Source organism: Microchirus variegatus (assembly GCF_963457635.1).
Source record: "Microchirus variegatus genome assembly, chromosome: 21".
NCBI classification, from domain to species: Eukaryota; Metazoa; Chordata; class Actinopteri; order Pleuronectiformes; family Soleidae; genus Microchirus; species Microchirus variegatus.
The window spans coordinates 10,941,100-10,954,249 of NC_139822.1; the positions used below are offsets into that span (position 1 = coordinate 10,941,100).

Here is a 13,150-nt window from a genome sequence, read left to right on the forward strand (position 1 = left end):
CATATAGTACTACATTGAATATTTGCTTTTAAATGTGGGTTTAAAAAGTAACAGTACTTGCTGAATATATCCAGGTAATGGTCTATTATTTACAAGTATGCTGCAGATGTCATTTGCCAAAAATAACAAAGAAGGCTGATTATGTTGTGCCATTAGCAGTAATAAGACAAGCCATCTTTTTTTACACTACAGCAGCACAGATAATAAAAAGTATGTATTCTAAACATCCAGAAGTCTAAAAACAGTTGTAAAACATGACATATTAGATGTTATAAAGGTAGACTAATATATATAATAATATGGACAGTATCTAAACAGAAAGTATATCAGAAATATATCAGGAAAAATATATATTTTTTCTGTGTCTCCTTCTACCACCAGTTTCCCTCCACCTATGGTACTTACCCCAGTGCCATCCACCAGGCTGCGGGCCATCACTGTGCCACCAGCTCCCTGCCCCGCTCTGCCCCTGGTACCCTGGGCTGGCCTCGGTCCAGCAACAACACGTCCCCCTCCCCTTCGTTATCTTCCTCCTCGCAGCAAATTCACCAGCGAATCGCTGTCCCTCCTAAATCGAGCCCAGGTGATTGAAACACAGTTGTCTGGCAGTCATTTCTACTGCGTTAAATTGTATATTACATTTTTTTTCCCCCACTCTGTGTCACAGGCTCTGCCGGCATCTCTCCGTCCTCTCCACGGTCCCCACAAGCAGAGCGCACAGATCCCCCTCCAGCAGTGGCTGTACGTCCCTACGTCCCCGACCATCCCTCCAGACCCCAGTCCCCCAGGAAAGGCCCCGCCACTATGAACAGCAGCTCCATCTACAGCATGTACCTCCAGCAGCCCCAGGCTAAAAACTATGGCTCTCTCAGCAACAGGACAACCGTCAAAGCAGGTGATTAAACACATTCAATTAAAGATTTGAGGTTATTTTGCATAATTTAGTGTTAACATGCTGTTGCACATGCTACATTATCCCCTTATCTCTGCAGTCTATGGCAAACCCATCCTCCCCACATCCTCCGCCTCTCCATCCCCAGTCCCTTTCCTCCACGGAGGAGGAGGAGGAGTAAAAGCAGGAGAAGATGTGACGGATAAAGAAGGTGGAAAAGGAGGAGAGAGCAGCGATGGACAAATCCTGCCTCCACCGAGCGTAGATAACATCCCGCGCCCTCTCAGTCCCACAAAACTCACCCCAGTTGGTAAGATAAATCAGATAGTTGATGGTGTTTTATGGCAGTTAGCATCCAAAATGTCACTACTCTTTTCTTGACCTCGTCTCTCTCCTTCCGAATGTCCCCTCAAATTGTTCTTCAAGGCCCTTTTGTACCTTTTTGCCCTTTTAAAGGATGTTGTTAATATTGTTTTATAGCAGTTGGCATTCCTCTCTTTCCCGTTATTCCTGTTTCCCTCTTCTTTCTCAAAGTAGAAAATGGAAAGCAAAATAAGATATTTATTTTTTAACCCTTGCCCTTCCAAATATTTAATTCCAATATAGGTTTTACAGCCCTTTGCATCGGTAATTTTGCATTACCGCCGCCTTTTTCTCTTTGCTTTTCCCTTCGCCCTATGGCGCCCTCTTTCTTTTCAAAGGAGAAGAAGTAAAGTAAAATACGTTATTTGCTAGTACAGCAGAACATCACAAACACCAAGTCAGTTCATTTGTAGTGATTCTAAACAGGTGAGATACCCTACTGTGGTTGCCATGCCAACCCATGTACAGATCAAATGCAGGCAATATGCTATAATTTTGCTAATTAATGCTCATCTTCATGAGGCATGAGTGGGAATAAGTTTGAATTTGTTTGAGCTTTTTGGTGCAGAAGAGTTAGCAGTTTGCAAAATTCAGTTTCCACTTGGAAAAAGGCTGTCTAACAGTGAGCTAAATAAACAAACACTCAACAAACTCATACAACCACACTTCAAAAAACCTACCATTTTAACCTAAAAAAAAGGCATAGTTATAATCACCACAGACTCACCTTGCACATGCTGCTCCACAGCGCACTCCCAGCTACGTTACCAGAGCGATGTGGACCTGGAGGTTCTGCGCCGACGCCTCAGTAACGCTCCGCGACCGCTGAAGAAGCGCAGCTCGATCACTGAACCCGAGGGCCCCCAGGGACCAAACATCCAAAAACTTCTGTACCAGAGGTGAGTGCTGCTCTGTACCACTCAGCAGATACAACACTGTTTCAATTAGACATTAAACTCAAAGAATTCTTTCATTTCTGCAGGTTTAACACACTGGCAGGAGGCATGGAAGTAGGCTCAGGTAAGACACTGATATAGTAGCAGGTGTTCTAGTGCAGTGATTCAAACTGTGGGTCCCAACCCCAATGTGGATTGTGAGATCTTGTCCAAGGGTCATTCCATATTTTGTACTCGGAATTGTTCTTACATTTCATTTTCATCTGAGTGCTCATGAGTCAGTTGTTGTCTACAACAGTGGTTCCCAAAGTCTAGTTCGGGACCCACAGATGGGTCGTGGGAGGGTTTTTTTGGGTCTCCAGTCAAATTTGCAGATTTTCCCAACCAGATTCACGTGTATGTGTTTAAAATGTTTTATTAATCTGTTTAATCTCTTGGAAATCACTAATTCATCACTTAAAAATGATATTGGTCGCTACATTATGCACACTTGTTGCTCTTGTCATGTTTTTATTGTAATTTGGGTCAGAAAACTTGTTATTTTTACAAAGTAGGTCCTCCAATAGATAGTTTGGGAAGCCTGACCCACATCTGACAAGCTTTGTGTATTTTGTATGTGATGTATTCTACATTTTGTATGTGTAATACTTCATAATGGAGTGTCTGTGACATACTGTACTTTGGGTTGCCTGCTCCAGTGGATTATTCGGATGAGATAGTGACTTTAAAAGTTTGGGAACGACATTTTAGTGTGTTTTAACCCAGGATCAAAATGGTACTCTGCAATTAAAGCATGCTTAAATTGCCTGTTTAATTTCTGCAGGCAGCACTTTCTACCAGCCCGACTGCCTTTTGGGCGACATGGACAACATCCACTCAGCCAATGGGAACGGAGAAAGTGGTGACAAAGACATTGGTACCGCAGCTGTGGAGGGAAAAGTCAAGAACCTGAACTTAGACTCCAGACGTTTGTCGCCTCCTTCTGTTGCCATGGAAACAGCCAAAGAGACAAAAGCGACAGCAGGAACTACTCCCTCCACCCAAACGAGCCCACGTCTTGCATTGAGGCAAGAAGACCAGAACAATAATAACAAGAGAGGAGCAAGTCCAGCCCTAAACCCTGCAGGCCACGCCTCTCCATCACCTGCTGCAGCACCTTCACTGCCTAAGGTAAATAGATAATGTTGGATATAAGGTCAATACATTAGCGTGAATGTAAATGAAATGTTCGTTCTTGTGTCACCTGACAACATCCTCACGCTGCACACAGGAAGTGATTTATTTCATGTGAAGATAGATACAGTTTGCAGCAATATTGTGCTGGCAAAGCGAGACGGCTGCAAACAGTTCCCTCAGTCAGGTCTGATAGTTTTGCCTGACGGAGTATGTTTTCATTTCAAGGACGCGGCATACAAATAGTGTTAGATTGTTTCTGTTCCTGAAGACAAAACAGAGACAGAATAACAACCAACATCACATTAACATTGAAACCTAAATTTACACACTGCAGCTTTAAGCCCAACAGACTGGATAAACACCCTCTCACTTGTTTCTAAGCATATGTTCAGCTGCATGCATCTGTTTGGTTATATCTCTTGTTTTTCCACCTCTTAAATGTGTTTCTGATAGCCTTATAACAACAAACACAATATAATTATCCCCACTCAAGGCCAATGTGCGAGATTAATCTGTAAATACGTAACTTTCTCTCTCCCCGCTGCAGGTGAAGCGAACCAACCTGAAGAAGCCGTCATCAGAGCGAACAGGCCACGGTCTCAGAGTCAAGTTTAACCCTCTCGCTTTGCTGCTGGATGCGTCGTTAGAGGGAGAGTTTGATCTGGTGCAGAGAATCATCTATGAGGTGAGGCATAACATAATATACACAAACTGTGAACCTTGCACTCAACCACAAAATGGTTTGGGTGAAATATGAAAATATGATTTTGCAATTCAAGTCAAGATTCAGTTATTCAGTATTGACTGTGTTCCAGATTTAAAATAGGATTGAGCGTTGTGACATGAGATGATATCCAAACTATACATGAATGCAAAATATGCAATAAATAGAATAATTGTAGGCTTTGTGTTACACTAATTGCATTCTTTCAAATTGAAATGTTGAGTTTAAAGTGTATTGTAGTGCAGCACTGTTAGAGTCCCTGAAGAGAGATTGACAGAATTGTAGAGATAGATAATTTAGTTAGATGTCAGCATAGCTTGACTTAGCATAAAGAAAAGTAATGGACCAAGTACAGCATCTACACCATAACAAACTGACCTCTTTCTTAGGACAGACCAAGTGTCCTACTGTATGTTCCCTTTACACAAGTGAGGTTTTTTGATAAAAATTAACAAATAAGGTGGACGGGAGTCAAAATGAAGGGAAAGACACTTGACTACAGCCCTAATCTCTCTGCAGACCACTGTAAATTTGCATTGACCTGGAAACTTCAGCAGCTTTTCGAACAAAATCTCTATGATTTCCACCTCTAAAATGCTGCGATATATTTTTTAACAGTTGTGATGTGGGGGGTGGAAGATATCCCCTATGCAGTAGAGGAATATATTTAACATGCCCATAAACATCGTTCACTCACAGACACACAGGTTGCCTCGACTGATTTGCTTTCAACTACAAGGATTTGAAGCGTTCAATACCGTCAGGACACTGCAAATAAAAGTATGTCTTTGATCCTCAGCAATACTGTCATGGGAGATGTGGTCTCTGTTGTCAGGTGTGCAGACATATTTCTGAGGGGCGCACTCACACTGTGTCTGTGTGTTACTGCAGCGCAGAGCCTCAGGGAACTAAACCTTTTTAGATGTGAATCTCCGTCTCCCCCTGACATCTTTCTTTCTCTGAGGCTGGACGAAAGTGCCAACTGACTCTTCAAAATGCAAACTCTATCTGCTACTCTCAAATGTATTATATCCTGAGGTACTAAAACTCAAAAACTCAGTGATTTACAAGCTGTTTGAAACTATGTAGTACTATCCTGGGGTTAACGGTGAAATCAGGCACCTGTTTTATGCTCACCACAAGGGTTTCTCAACACTTTCTCAACATTTGATCTCTCCGTTGTTGTGCCAAGATTAAGCATCAGCATTTGATGAAATTCTAATAAGTGTGTGTATATTTCCTTATCATCCAAGGTGGAAAATCCCAGTATGCCCAATGATGAAGGCATAACTCCTCTTCATAATGCTGTCTGTGCTGGACATCACCATACAGTCAAGTTCCTGCTGGACTTCGGAGTGAACGTCAATGCGGCTGACAGTGACGGATGGTCAGTACTTTGATTCAAGTCCTGTAATAAGTTTAATAATTAAGTGCTGAACAGTGACTGTTGAAGGACACACTTTGTGCTCAGATAATTACAGATGCTAGTACAGTGCCCGTAGGAAGTATGTATTCCTAGAGTGGAAGATGAAGAAGATTTTTCAGTTATGGTAATCATTATAAGGAACGTAAAGGCTAACATAATTAGCATAGCGTAGCTAGCTGTTGTGACTGTTAGCCACGCCAGCTAGCTACGCTAATGCTAATCGAAAATTTAAAACATTTGCGTTGTGCCTCATGAGGTTGCACAGTGTTTGTATTATGTTAGCCCTACGCTAATGCTAATCGTAGCCTTGCTAGCTTACTTTTGGAAACAGGTTCGCCAAGTTAGCCGCAAAGTAGTAGCACGCTAATGCAAAATAAATATGTGCTCGCGCACCTTGTCGTTTCAGTATAACACCATGTTCTGCGGTGAACCGTGTGAAAATGTCACACCCACCGTGAGGACAGCCTCTTCACTCCCACCTCCTTACTAAGGGCACCAGTGTGTGCGGTTCCAACTTTGGATAACAAATACAAGCTATATAACTTCTCACCGTTATTTGTCACAACCATCATGCTGTGGTACTGCTCCTCCAGCTGCCAGTCTGTACCCAATCAACTGCAGCTTCCTCCTGCTTTGAAAAGAGCCAAATCTATGGAACACCAATAGGGTCACAATTCGTCTGAGTAATTAAGTGTGTCTACCGTTTGAAGTCATGTTTTAATGTTGTCGTCGTCCCCCCAGGACTCCTCTGCACTGTGCTGCGTCCTGTAACAGCGTCCATCTCTGTAAGATGCTGGTGGAGTCCGGGGCGGCCATTTTTGCGACAACAATTAGCGACGTGGAAACGGCAGCGGACAAATGTGAAGAGATGGAGGATGGATTCACGCAGTGTTCCCAGTTCCTCTATGGTAGGTAAACACAGAGAGGGTCCGACAAGACTGAAATCAGGATTTTAATTGAATAATTAATTAAGTAATTCTCATTATCACGATAATACCTATTTCATGGATTACTACTTACTACCGATGACTTCCTGTATCTGTCTCAGGTGTCCAGGAAAAGTTGGGTGTGATGAACAAAGGCCTGGTCTACGCTCTGTGGGACTACACGGCTCAGGAGGACGACGAGCTCTCCTTCAGCGAGGGCAGCGCCCTCACCGTGCTTCGAAGACACGACGACAAAGAGACGGAGTGGTGGTGGGCGCGGCTGAACGACCAGGAGGGATACGTACCCAGGAACCTGCTGGGGGTGAGAGATCATACGACACCCTGACTAACACTCCACACATCTCACTGGGAATGTGTTCACACACAGGAAAAAAAAAGCTTCACAAGCTACAACATTAGGACCAAAAAATTAGTCTGTAACATCCTATTTTCCATGTGTACACGTTCTCAGAGGACGGTTAAGTATTACAAATTCATCCTTCGAAGGTTGAGCATCAAGTAAATACATCAAGGAAAACGGTCATATTAGAGTCTATTTATGGCTCTTCATCGTAGCAGTGTCGACCCGATATTAAAGGAATAGTTGAGTTTTTTTGTAGTGTGCTAATTTTAGGTATTGACTGAAGTGGTGACATCAATACTTGTTCCTGTCAATTTAGTGAATTAAGGAATAGAGTAAAATAGAATACAATATAAAATAGCCTTTATTGTCATTGTGTAGCTAGTGTACAACAAGATTATGGGCGCTTCCTCTGATCAGTGCATTGTAAAACGATTATTAATTGTTACTAAATGAATCGCCAACTATTTTGATAATCGATAATCGGTTTGAAGCTTTTTTCAAGATTTCTGATTGTTTTAGCTTCTTAAATGTGAATATTTTCTTGGTTTCTTTGCTCCACATGACAAAGAAATCATTAAAACTGAATCATTTTGGTTTGTGAACAAAACAAGACTTTCGAGAACATCATAATTTCCAGCTTTGACAAACACTGATCAACGTTTTTTAACATTTTATGAACCAAACGATTAATCGGTTACGAAAATAATCGTTAGTTGCAGCTCTATTTGCATATCATATCATATCATGCATATTATTTGCGCAGTAATCAGCATCACCCTGTCCTACTTCCTTGGCTTCACTACATCCATTTTTAATGTACATTCTATGATTTAAAGGCCGTAAAACCCAAAATTATCTTTATTTGGAAGTGATTATACAAATTCAAACATGCTTATATTTAAATATAACCCAGCAAAGCTTCCTTGTGGCAGATTAGTTCTTATGATGTGCCTTCAAGATGTTCATACACCTTGTGGACAATGTCAACGTGGTGTAGTGACACTGCTCTCTGTCTCTCTCTCTCTCTCTTTCTCTCAGCTGTATCCAAGGATCAAACCCAGACAACGCTCACTGGCATGAGGCCCAGATCAGGGGTTACATGCTCCTCACAGCAGGCGTGTGCACTCAGAGAGGAAGCGGAACAGTCGCAGGATTAGAGCAGAAGGAACAGTGGATAAGGAAGTGACAGAAGAGGGAGGTCAAAGAATTGCAGAAAATGTTGTGGATGTTACGCTGGAGCCATGTTTTGGTCGAATCATAGCATGGAGCATTTTGCTGCAGACTTAGAGAAATTGCCCGCATCTTATTTTGAGCAACAGTTAGCTTGGCACGTTCAGCCGCATGACAGAAGCTGAGTAGAGAAACAAAGATGCAGCTTCAACATCCACTTCAGTTCATTTAGCTCCAAAACGCGATAACACGAGCTCGGTGGTTGTTATAAGGCCTCATCTGACACATTGATCTGTGAATATCACATTAGGATTTTCATGCAACCAAGCGAAGCAAAAGGGATGTGTTTTTTTTTCTCTCAGTGGACGTCGTGTGACGTGGGACAGGAGATCGATTCTGTGTGACGTGGTTTGACAAGTCGGAGCAGGGGGAAGTGTGTGTGCGAGGTGTCGCGTGAAAGTGAGAAGAGAGAACAGGTGAATGTGCGTGAAAGCAGTCACTGCTGTGGCTGTCGATGGAGCGGTTATTATCAGCAGCAGTCGCCAGGAAAGATGTTGGAAATGCAATCGTGAGACTAAGAATAAGGCAAGCAACTGAGATCGACATCAGCCTGTTTACAATAATGTATTGCAGCATGTTGGTTATATCGGATCAATTATTAAGTTCTGTTTTTGCAAACTGAAAAAAAAAGCATCTGTCAGACATTGCTGCCGACTCAGCCTTTGTGTATTTTGCATTTGTCTTGACTCAGCATTGGTGAGTGCTGGCATATCAACATCTGGCTGCTGCTGGAAAAACAGGGCAGGAGGAAGGGAAAGAAGTAAAGAAAAGGACGTTGTAGGAAATATGTTTGTGAAGTACAAATGTAGTTTGAGAGCCCATTCAGGACTGGACTGGAATGGACAGTTATTCTCTTGGTATGATAAAGTTTGCCAGTATTTATACATTTTCAACTGAAGACTTAGAGCCACATTCACTCTTCAAACTAACAGCCAGCTCAATGTTGAAGAATTTCAGTCATGCCTGCTGTTTAAAATGACTCATCCAAGCTCCGTTAGATCAGTTTCTCTGCGTTCTCTTAACTCTGAATGTCTTTTAAAAAAAAGTGTATCGAAAATGAATCACAACTAACCTAAAGTGAATGAAGACTGTCTCCAAGTGTCACCTGATTTTTTATTTCTTTCCTATTTCCATGTTTCAGACGTTGTATTAAATGTATTATTATATTTTTTGTTTGTTTGAAAAACATTGTTTTTATATTATTATATGATTAGTATTATTTCTAGGACACACTGCTCTCGTTTCTTTCCGTTAGAGCTGGCGCCTCTCACTGCTGCCACCTAGTGTACATTTACATTTTTGACACAAAACAAAGCATCGTTTTCTGTTGACACGTGCTGTGTAAAATATGAAGCAATAAATTGAAGTGAAGTTTGATTGTGAGAATGTGTCTTTCAATGTATAAATCGACTTTATTGATGCAGCACATTTAAAACAACCCCAACGTTCTGCACAGGCACAACAAATACATGGCAGGAACAGGTGAAACAAGACAAAAAGCAATCTACAAATAAATATGGAAATATATAATATAATATAATATTAAAACCTTAAAAACAAGCAATAAAATATTCAAATAAATCCTGAACGGGACAGGAATTCAGTGTTCACATGCTTGGAAGGGAAGGGTTCAGCTGCAACCTCACCAAAAAAGTTGACCAAATTGAATACACTGTACCATGACACATGATACAGGCATCTGTCATGGTACAGTGTATTAAACCAAATATAACAAATAATGTTAGGGAAAAAAGGTAGTAAAATCCCATAGTACGCATGTTTTAAAGTGTGAAGGTGAATTCTGCTAACACCAGAGGATACGACACATCACTGACCTGGTGCTGGACAGGATCCACACACAGGTGAGAAACTAATATCAGGGCTTCATCTTTTGCTCATTTTGACCTAAAATAATAATGTTTCATGTCTCCTTTAATGTCTCTGTTAGTGGTACGTCCAATCTGCAGCTCTCCGTCCACCCTGGTCCTCATGTGTCCACGACACTATTTATTTTAATTATTGTTTTTATTATTATTATCTTATGTTGTTTTTTTATTTTAAATATGTTGTTCTAATAACCACATGTCTATGATATCATTTGTTTTGGTCATCATGAATGTATAATGAGGACTGGATTCTGGTTCCTGGTGGTCACCACTTAAAAGCTTGACTCGATGTTGGTGCTATACCCAGTTTGGCCACGTGGGGGCAGTGTCGCCAAAGCAGACGTTGACTCCACACTTGTGGTTACACTCGCAAAAATAATAATGAAGTTAAGTCATAGCAGTGTTCGCTGCTAAATGTACCTTTTAACACGGAATAAGTATAAAGTGTGATATTACGGCGATGACACAGCAATGTCATGAAGAATATTTTCAGGTATTTGCCCTTTGAACCTTGACGAATCATGAAGGCAGGTGTTTGTGCGTGTGTGTACTCGTTGATAGCCTTAGCTAGGATATGTATCAACCTTTTTGTTCATTTTGTCAGTCCACTGTAATTATGAATGATAAAGAAACAAGAGAATATAACTTTAAAAAAAATACATATATATTTAATGATATTCAACAGCTTGGAACAGTAGCATAGAGCAGAAAGTAGAGCAATGACCCGCTGTCTTACCTCCAGGGATGTTGCAACAGGCCAGCTAAAGTAAACAATTCCCTGGAGGACCTGAGAGTCAAACAAGTATTTTAGAGTTCCGTGGAAAAACTTGAATTCTATGACTTGTTATATATATGTGTATATATATATATATATATATATATATCCATAGTTTTTTTAGTTCAACAGAAAAATTGTTAATTTAAGACACTGAAAACTCAGAGAACTTGTTTTAGTTTGTCTGATGCTTGTTCTATTTGCCTTGTATGTCCATTTTACTAAATTAGCACATCCGCTAGTTTATTTTTGTATTTATTCCATGTTCAATTCCTTTATTCCTGATGTTTGTTCAGTCATTAGTGTTCTAGTCTCTGGTGTTTTCCTCATTGCTGACGGTGGAGAATATAATGATGGTGGTTTCCTTACTTTTGTTCCTTTTGTTTTATTTGCTGTATGTGTTGGACGCTGTTTTTTTGTCATGGAACACACTCTGGGGGGATACATAACTTTGTATAAATGAAGTCGGATCGACTTATGGATCTATTGTAACCGTTTATTTTCAAACAACCAGCAAAGAGGCATACTTTGCCAATGAAAACATAAGAATCATCATCTGTTCCCCTTGTGTGTGCGTGTGGGGGTTCTCTGGTTTCCTCCCACAGTCCAAAAACATGCAGATTTGGGGATTAGGTCAATTGTAAATTTACTGTGAGTGTGAGAGTGAATGGTTGTTTGTCTCTATATGTGGCCCTGCGATGCCAGCTAAGATTGGCACCAGCAACCCTCATGTGAAGGATAAAGTGGTAGAAGATGAGTGAGTGAGAACCAATGACAGAACTTACATCTGCCTCAACCAGCCACAGAAGTTCTCGAGCACAGTTGAAAAACGTCAAACTGGCCTTAAAATAAACTTGTGATTCAGACTTTTTACACGTCTATTTTCGACTTTACAGCACCTCCTTCACATGGTCATTTTCTACAGTGTTGCCGAGTGAATGTATGCTGTGTTCATCACAGTCAGCAGGGCTGATTTACTGCCAGTCACACTTCCACCTCATGACTCTGTCATCCCTCATGTAACACTGTTTTATCCCCCCAACTGCTGTGTGTCTGTACAAAATAACACATAATAACGGCTGAGGGCCACGCGGTGACCAAGTGGTTAGTGCTGTTATCTTGCAAAAAAAAGACCTGGGTTCACAACCTGGTCTTTATGCACTGACGTTGCATGTTTTCCCCAGATTTCTCACTCTCACTCACTGTGTGTTGGACCTGCGATGGACCGGCAACCTGTCCAGGGTGCCCTGCCTTTCGCCCTGTGTCAGCTGGAATTGGCTCCAGTGACCCAGGTGAGACAATAGATGGATGAACTTTCTGGCCGAAGCAACCTTTTGAGAATAGAATTAATTATTTTTGTGCACACTCGCACCAATTAGTGATTGTAACTTTAACCCATAGGGCCACACTGTTGGTGTAGTGGTTGCCTTTGCAGCAAGAAGACCTGATTTCAAGCCCCGGTTGGAACAAGGGCCTTTCTGCATGGAGTTTGCATGTTCTCTCTGTGTATGTGTTCTCCAGCTTCAGTCCAAAAACATGCAGATTTGGGGATTAGGTGAATTGGTCAGTCTAAATTTATTGTAGGTGTCAATGAGTGAATGGTTGTTTGTCTCAGTAGTGAACAAACACAAGCCAGATGCAGGAACAGTGGGGTATTGTGAGGCCTTACTCGGATGCACCCCAGCCCTTGACCCGTCATGGGTTTTGGACCAGCAACCCTCATGTTACCAAGCTAATTAATTTCTGCTTCCGATGCATGTGCCATATTGCAAAATCTATATTTTCCCCGTAGAGCAGTATCAAACTTGAGGCCTTTTGCATCAATGTCTTTTCTTTTGAACGATATATCATTCCGTATCATAATAAACACTGACCCCAGACCACTGACCTTTCACTGCCACATCGTTTTTGGTTGTGGCTTTTGTGAACACATTCTGCTGCGATCACAGTCTCAATCTCAATTTCACTCGCCACATGATGCGTATACAATGATACACTGCGATCTAGTGGCGGGATGCCGTCTCTTTGCGGGTAACGCAATCGCCATGCATTGTGGGAAATGTAGTTTATGGTCAACGCACGCCTTAAAGCAGCATAGACCTATTTTAACACAGATTTTTCAGACAAATTAATCACTCGCGGGCCAAATAAAACGACATGGCGGGCCACATCTGGCCCCCGGGCCCTGTGTTTGACAAGTCTCCTATACCCTTACCCTAGCATTAACCATCACAACTAAACGCCTAACCCTAACCCTTAACCTAACCATAACCTAAACTTCAATCTAACCCTGACCTTAAAACCAAGTTTGAACCCTGAAAAGCCATTTAAAGTTGCGAGGACCAGCCAAAATGTCTTCGCTTGGTGTGGTTTATACGTTTTTTGGTCCTCACTGTTTGTTTCTATGGGCTCTCTCTCTCTCTCTCCTCCTCTCCCTCTCCCTCTCTCTCACACACACTCACACACACACACGCACACACAGTTTCTATGTA

The 13,150-nt window shown here is 41.6% G+C and overlaps 1 protein-coding gene across 3 annotated transcripts in view; it reads left to right on the forward strand.

The window, feature by feature from the left end:
* Window positions 1-9,374, forward strand: part of LOC310942166 (apoptosis-stimulating of p53 protein 1-like) — a 49,391-nt gene extending 40,017 nt beyond the window's left edge. For all 3 annotated transcript variants that reach the window (XM_083907486.1, XM_083907485.1, XM_083907487.1), the window contains 11 exons: window positions 382-583; window positions 668-895; window positions 993-1,202; window positions 2,004-2,154; window positions 2,238-2,275; window positions 2,975-3,321; window positions 3,875-4,012; window positions 5,305-5,438; window positions 6,219-6,385; window positions 6,526-6,725; window positions 7,806-9,374. In XM_083907486.1, coding sequence (XP_083763612.1) covers window positions 382-583; window positions 668-895; window positions 993-1,202; window positions 2,004-2,154; window positions 2,238-2,275; window positions 2,975-3,321; window positions 3,875-4,012; window positions 5,305-5,438; window positions 6,219-6,385; window positions 6,526-6,725; window positions 7,806-7,847 — 1,857 coding nt within the window. In that variant the 3' untranslated portion in view covers window positions 7,848-9,374. The remainder of the gene's footprint in view (window positions 1-381; window positions 584-667; window positions 896-992; window positions 1,203-2,003; window positions 2,155-2,237; window positions 2,276-2,974; window positions 3,322-3,874; window positions 4,013-5,304; window positions 5,439-6,218; window positions 6,386-6,525; window positions 6,726-7,805) is intronic.
* Window positions 9,375-13,150: the final 3,776 nt, after the last annotated feature.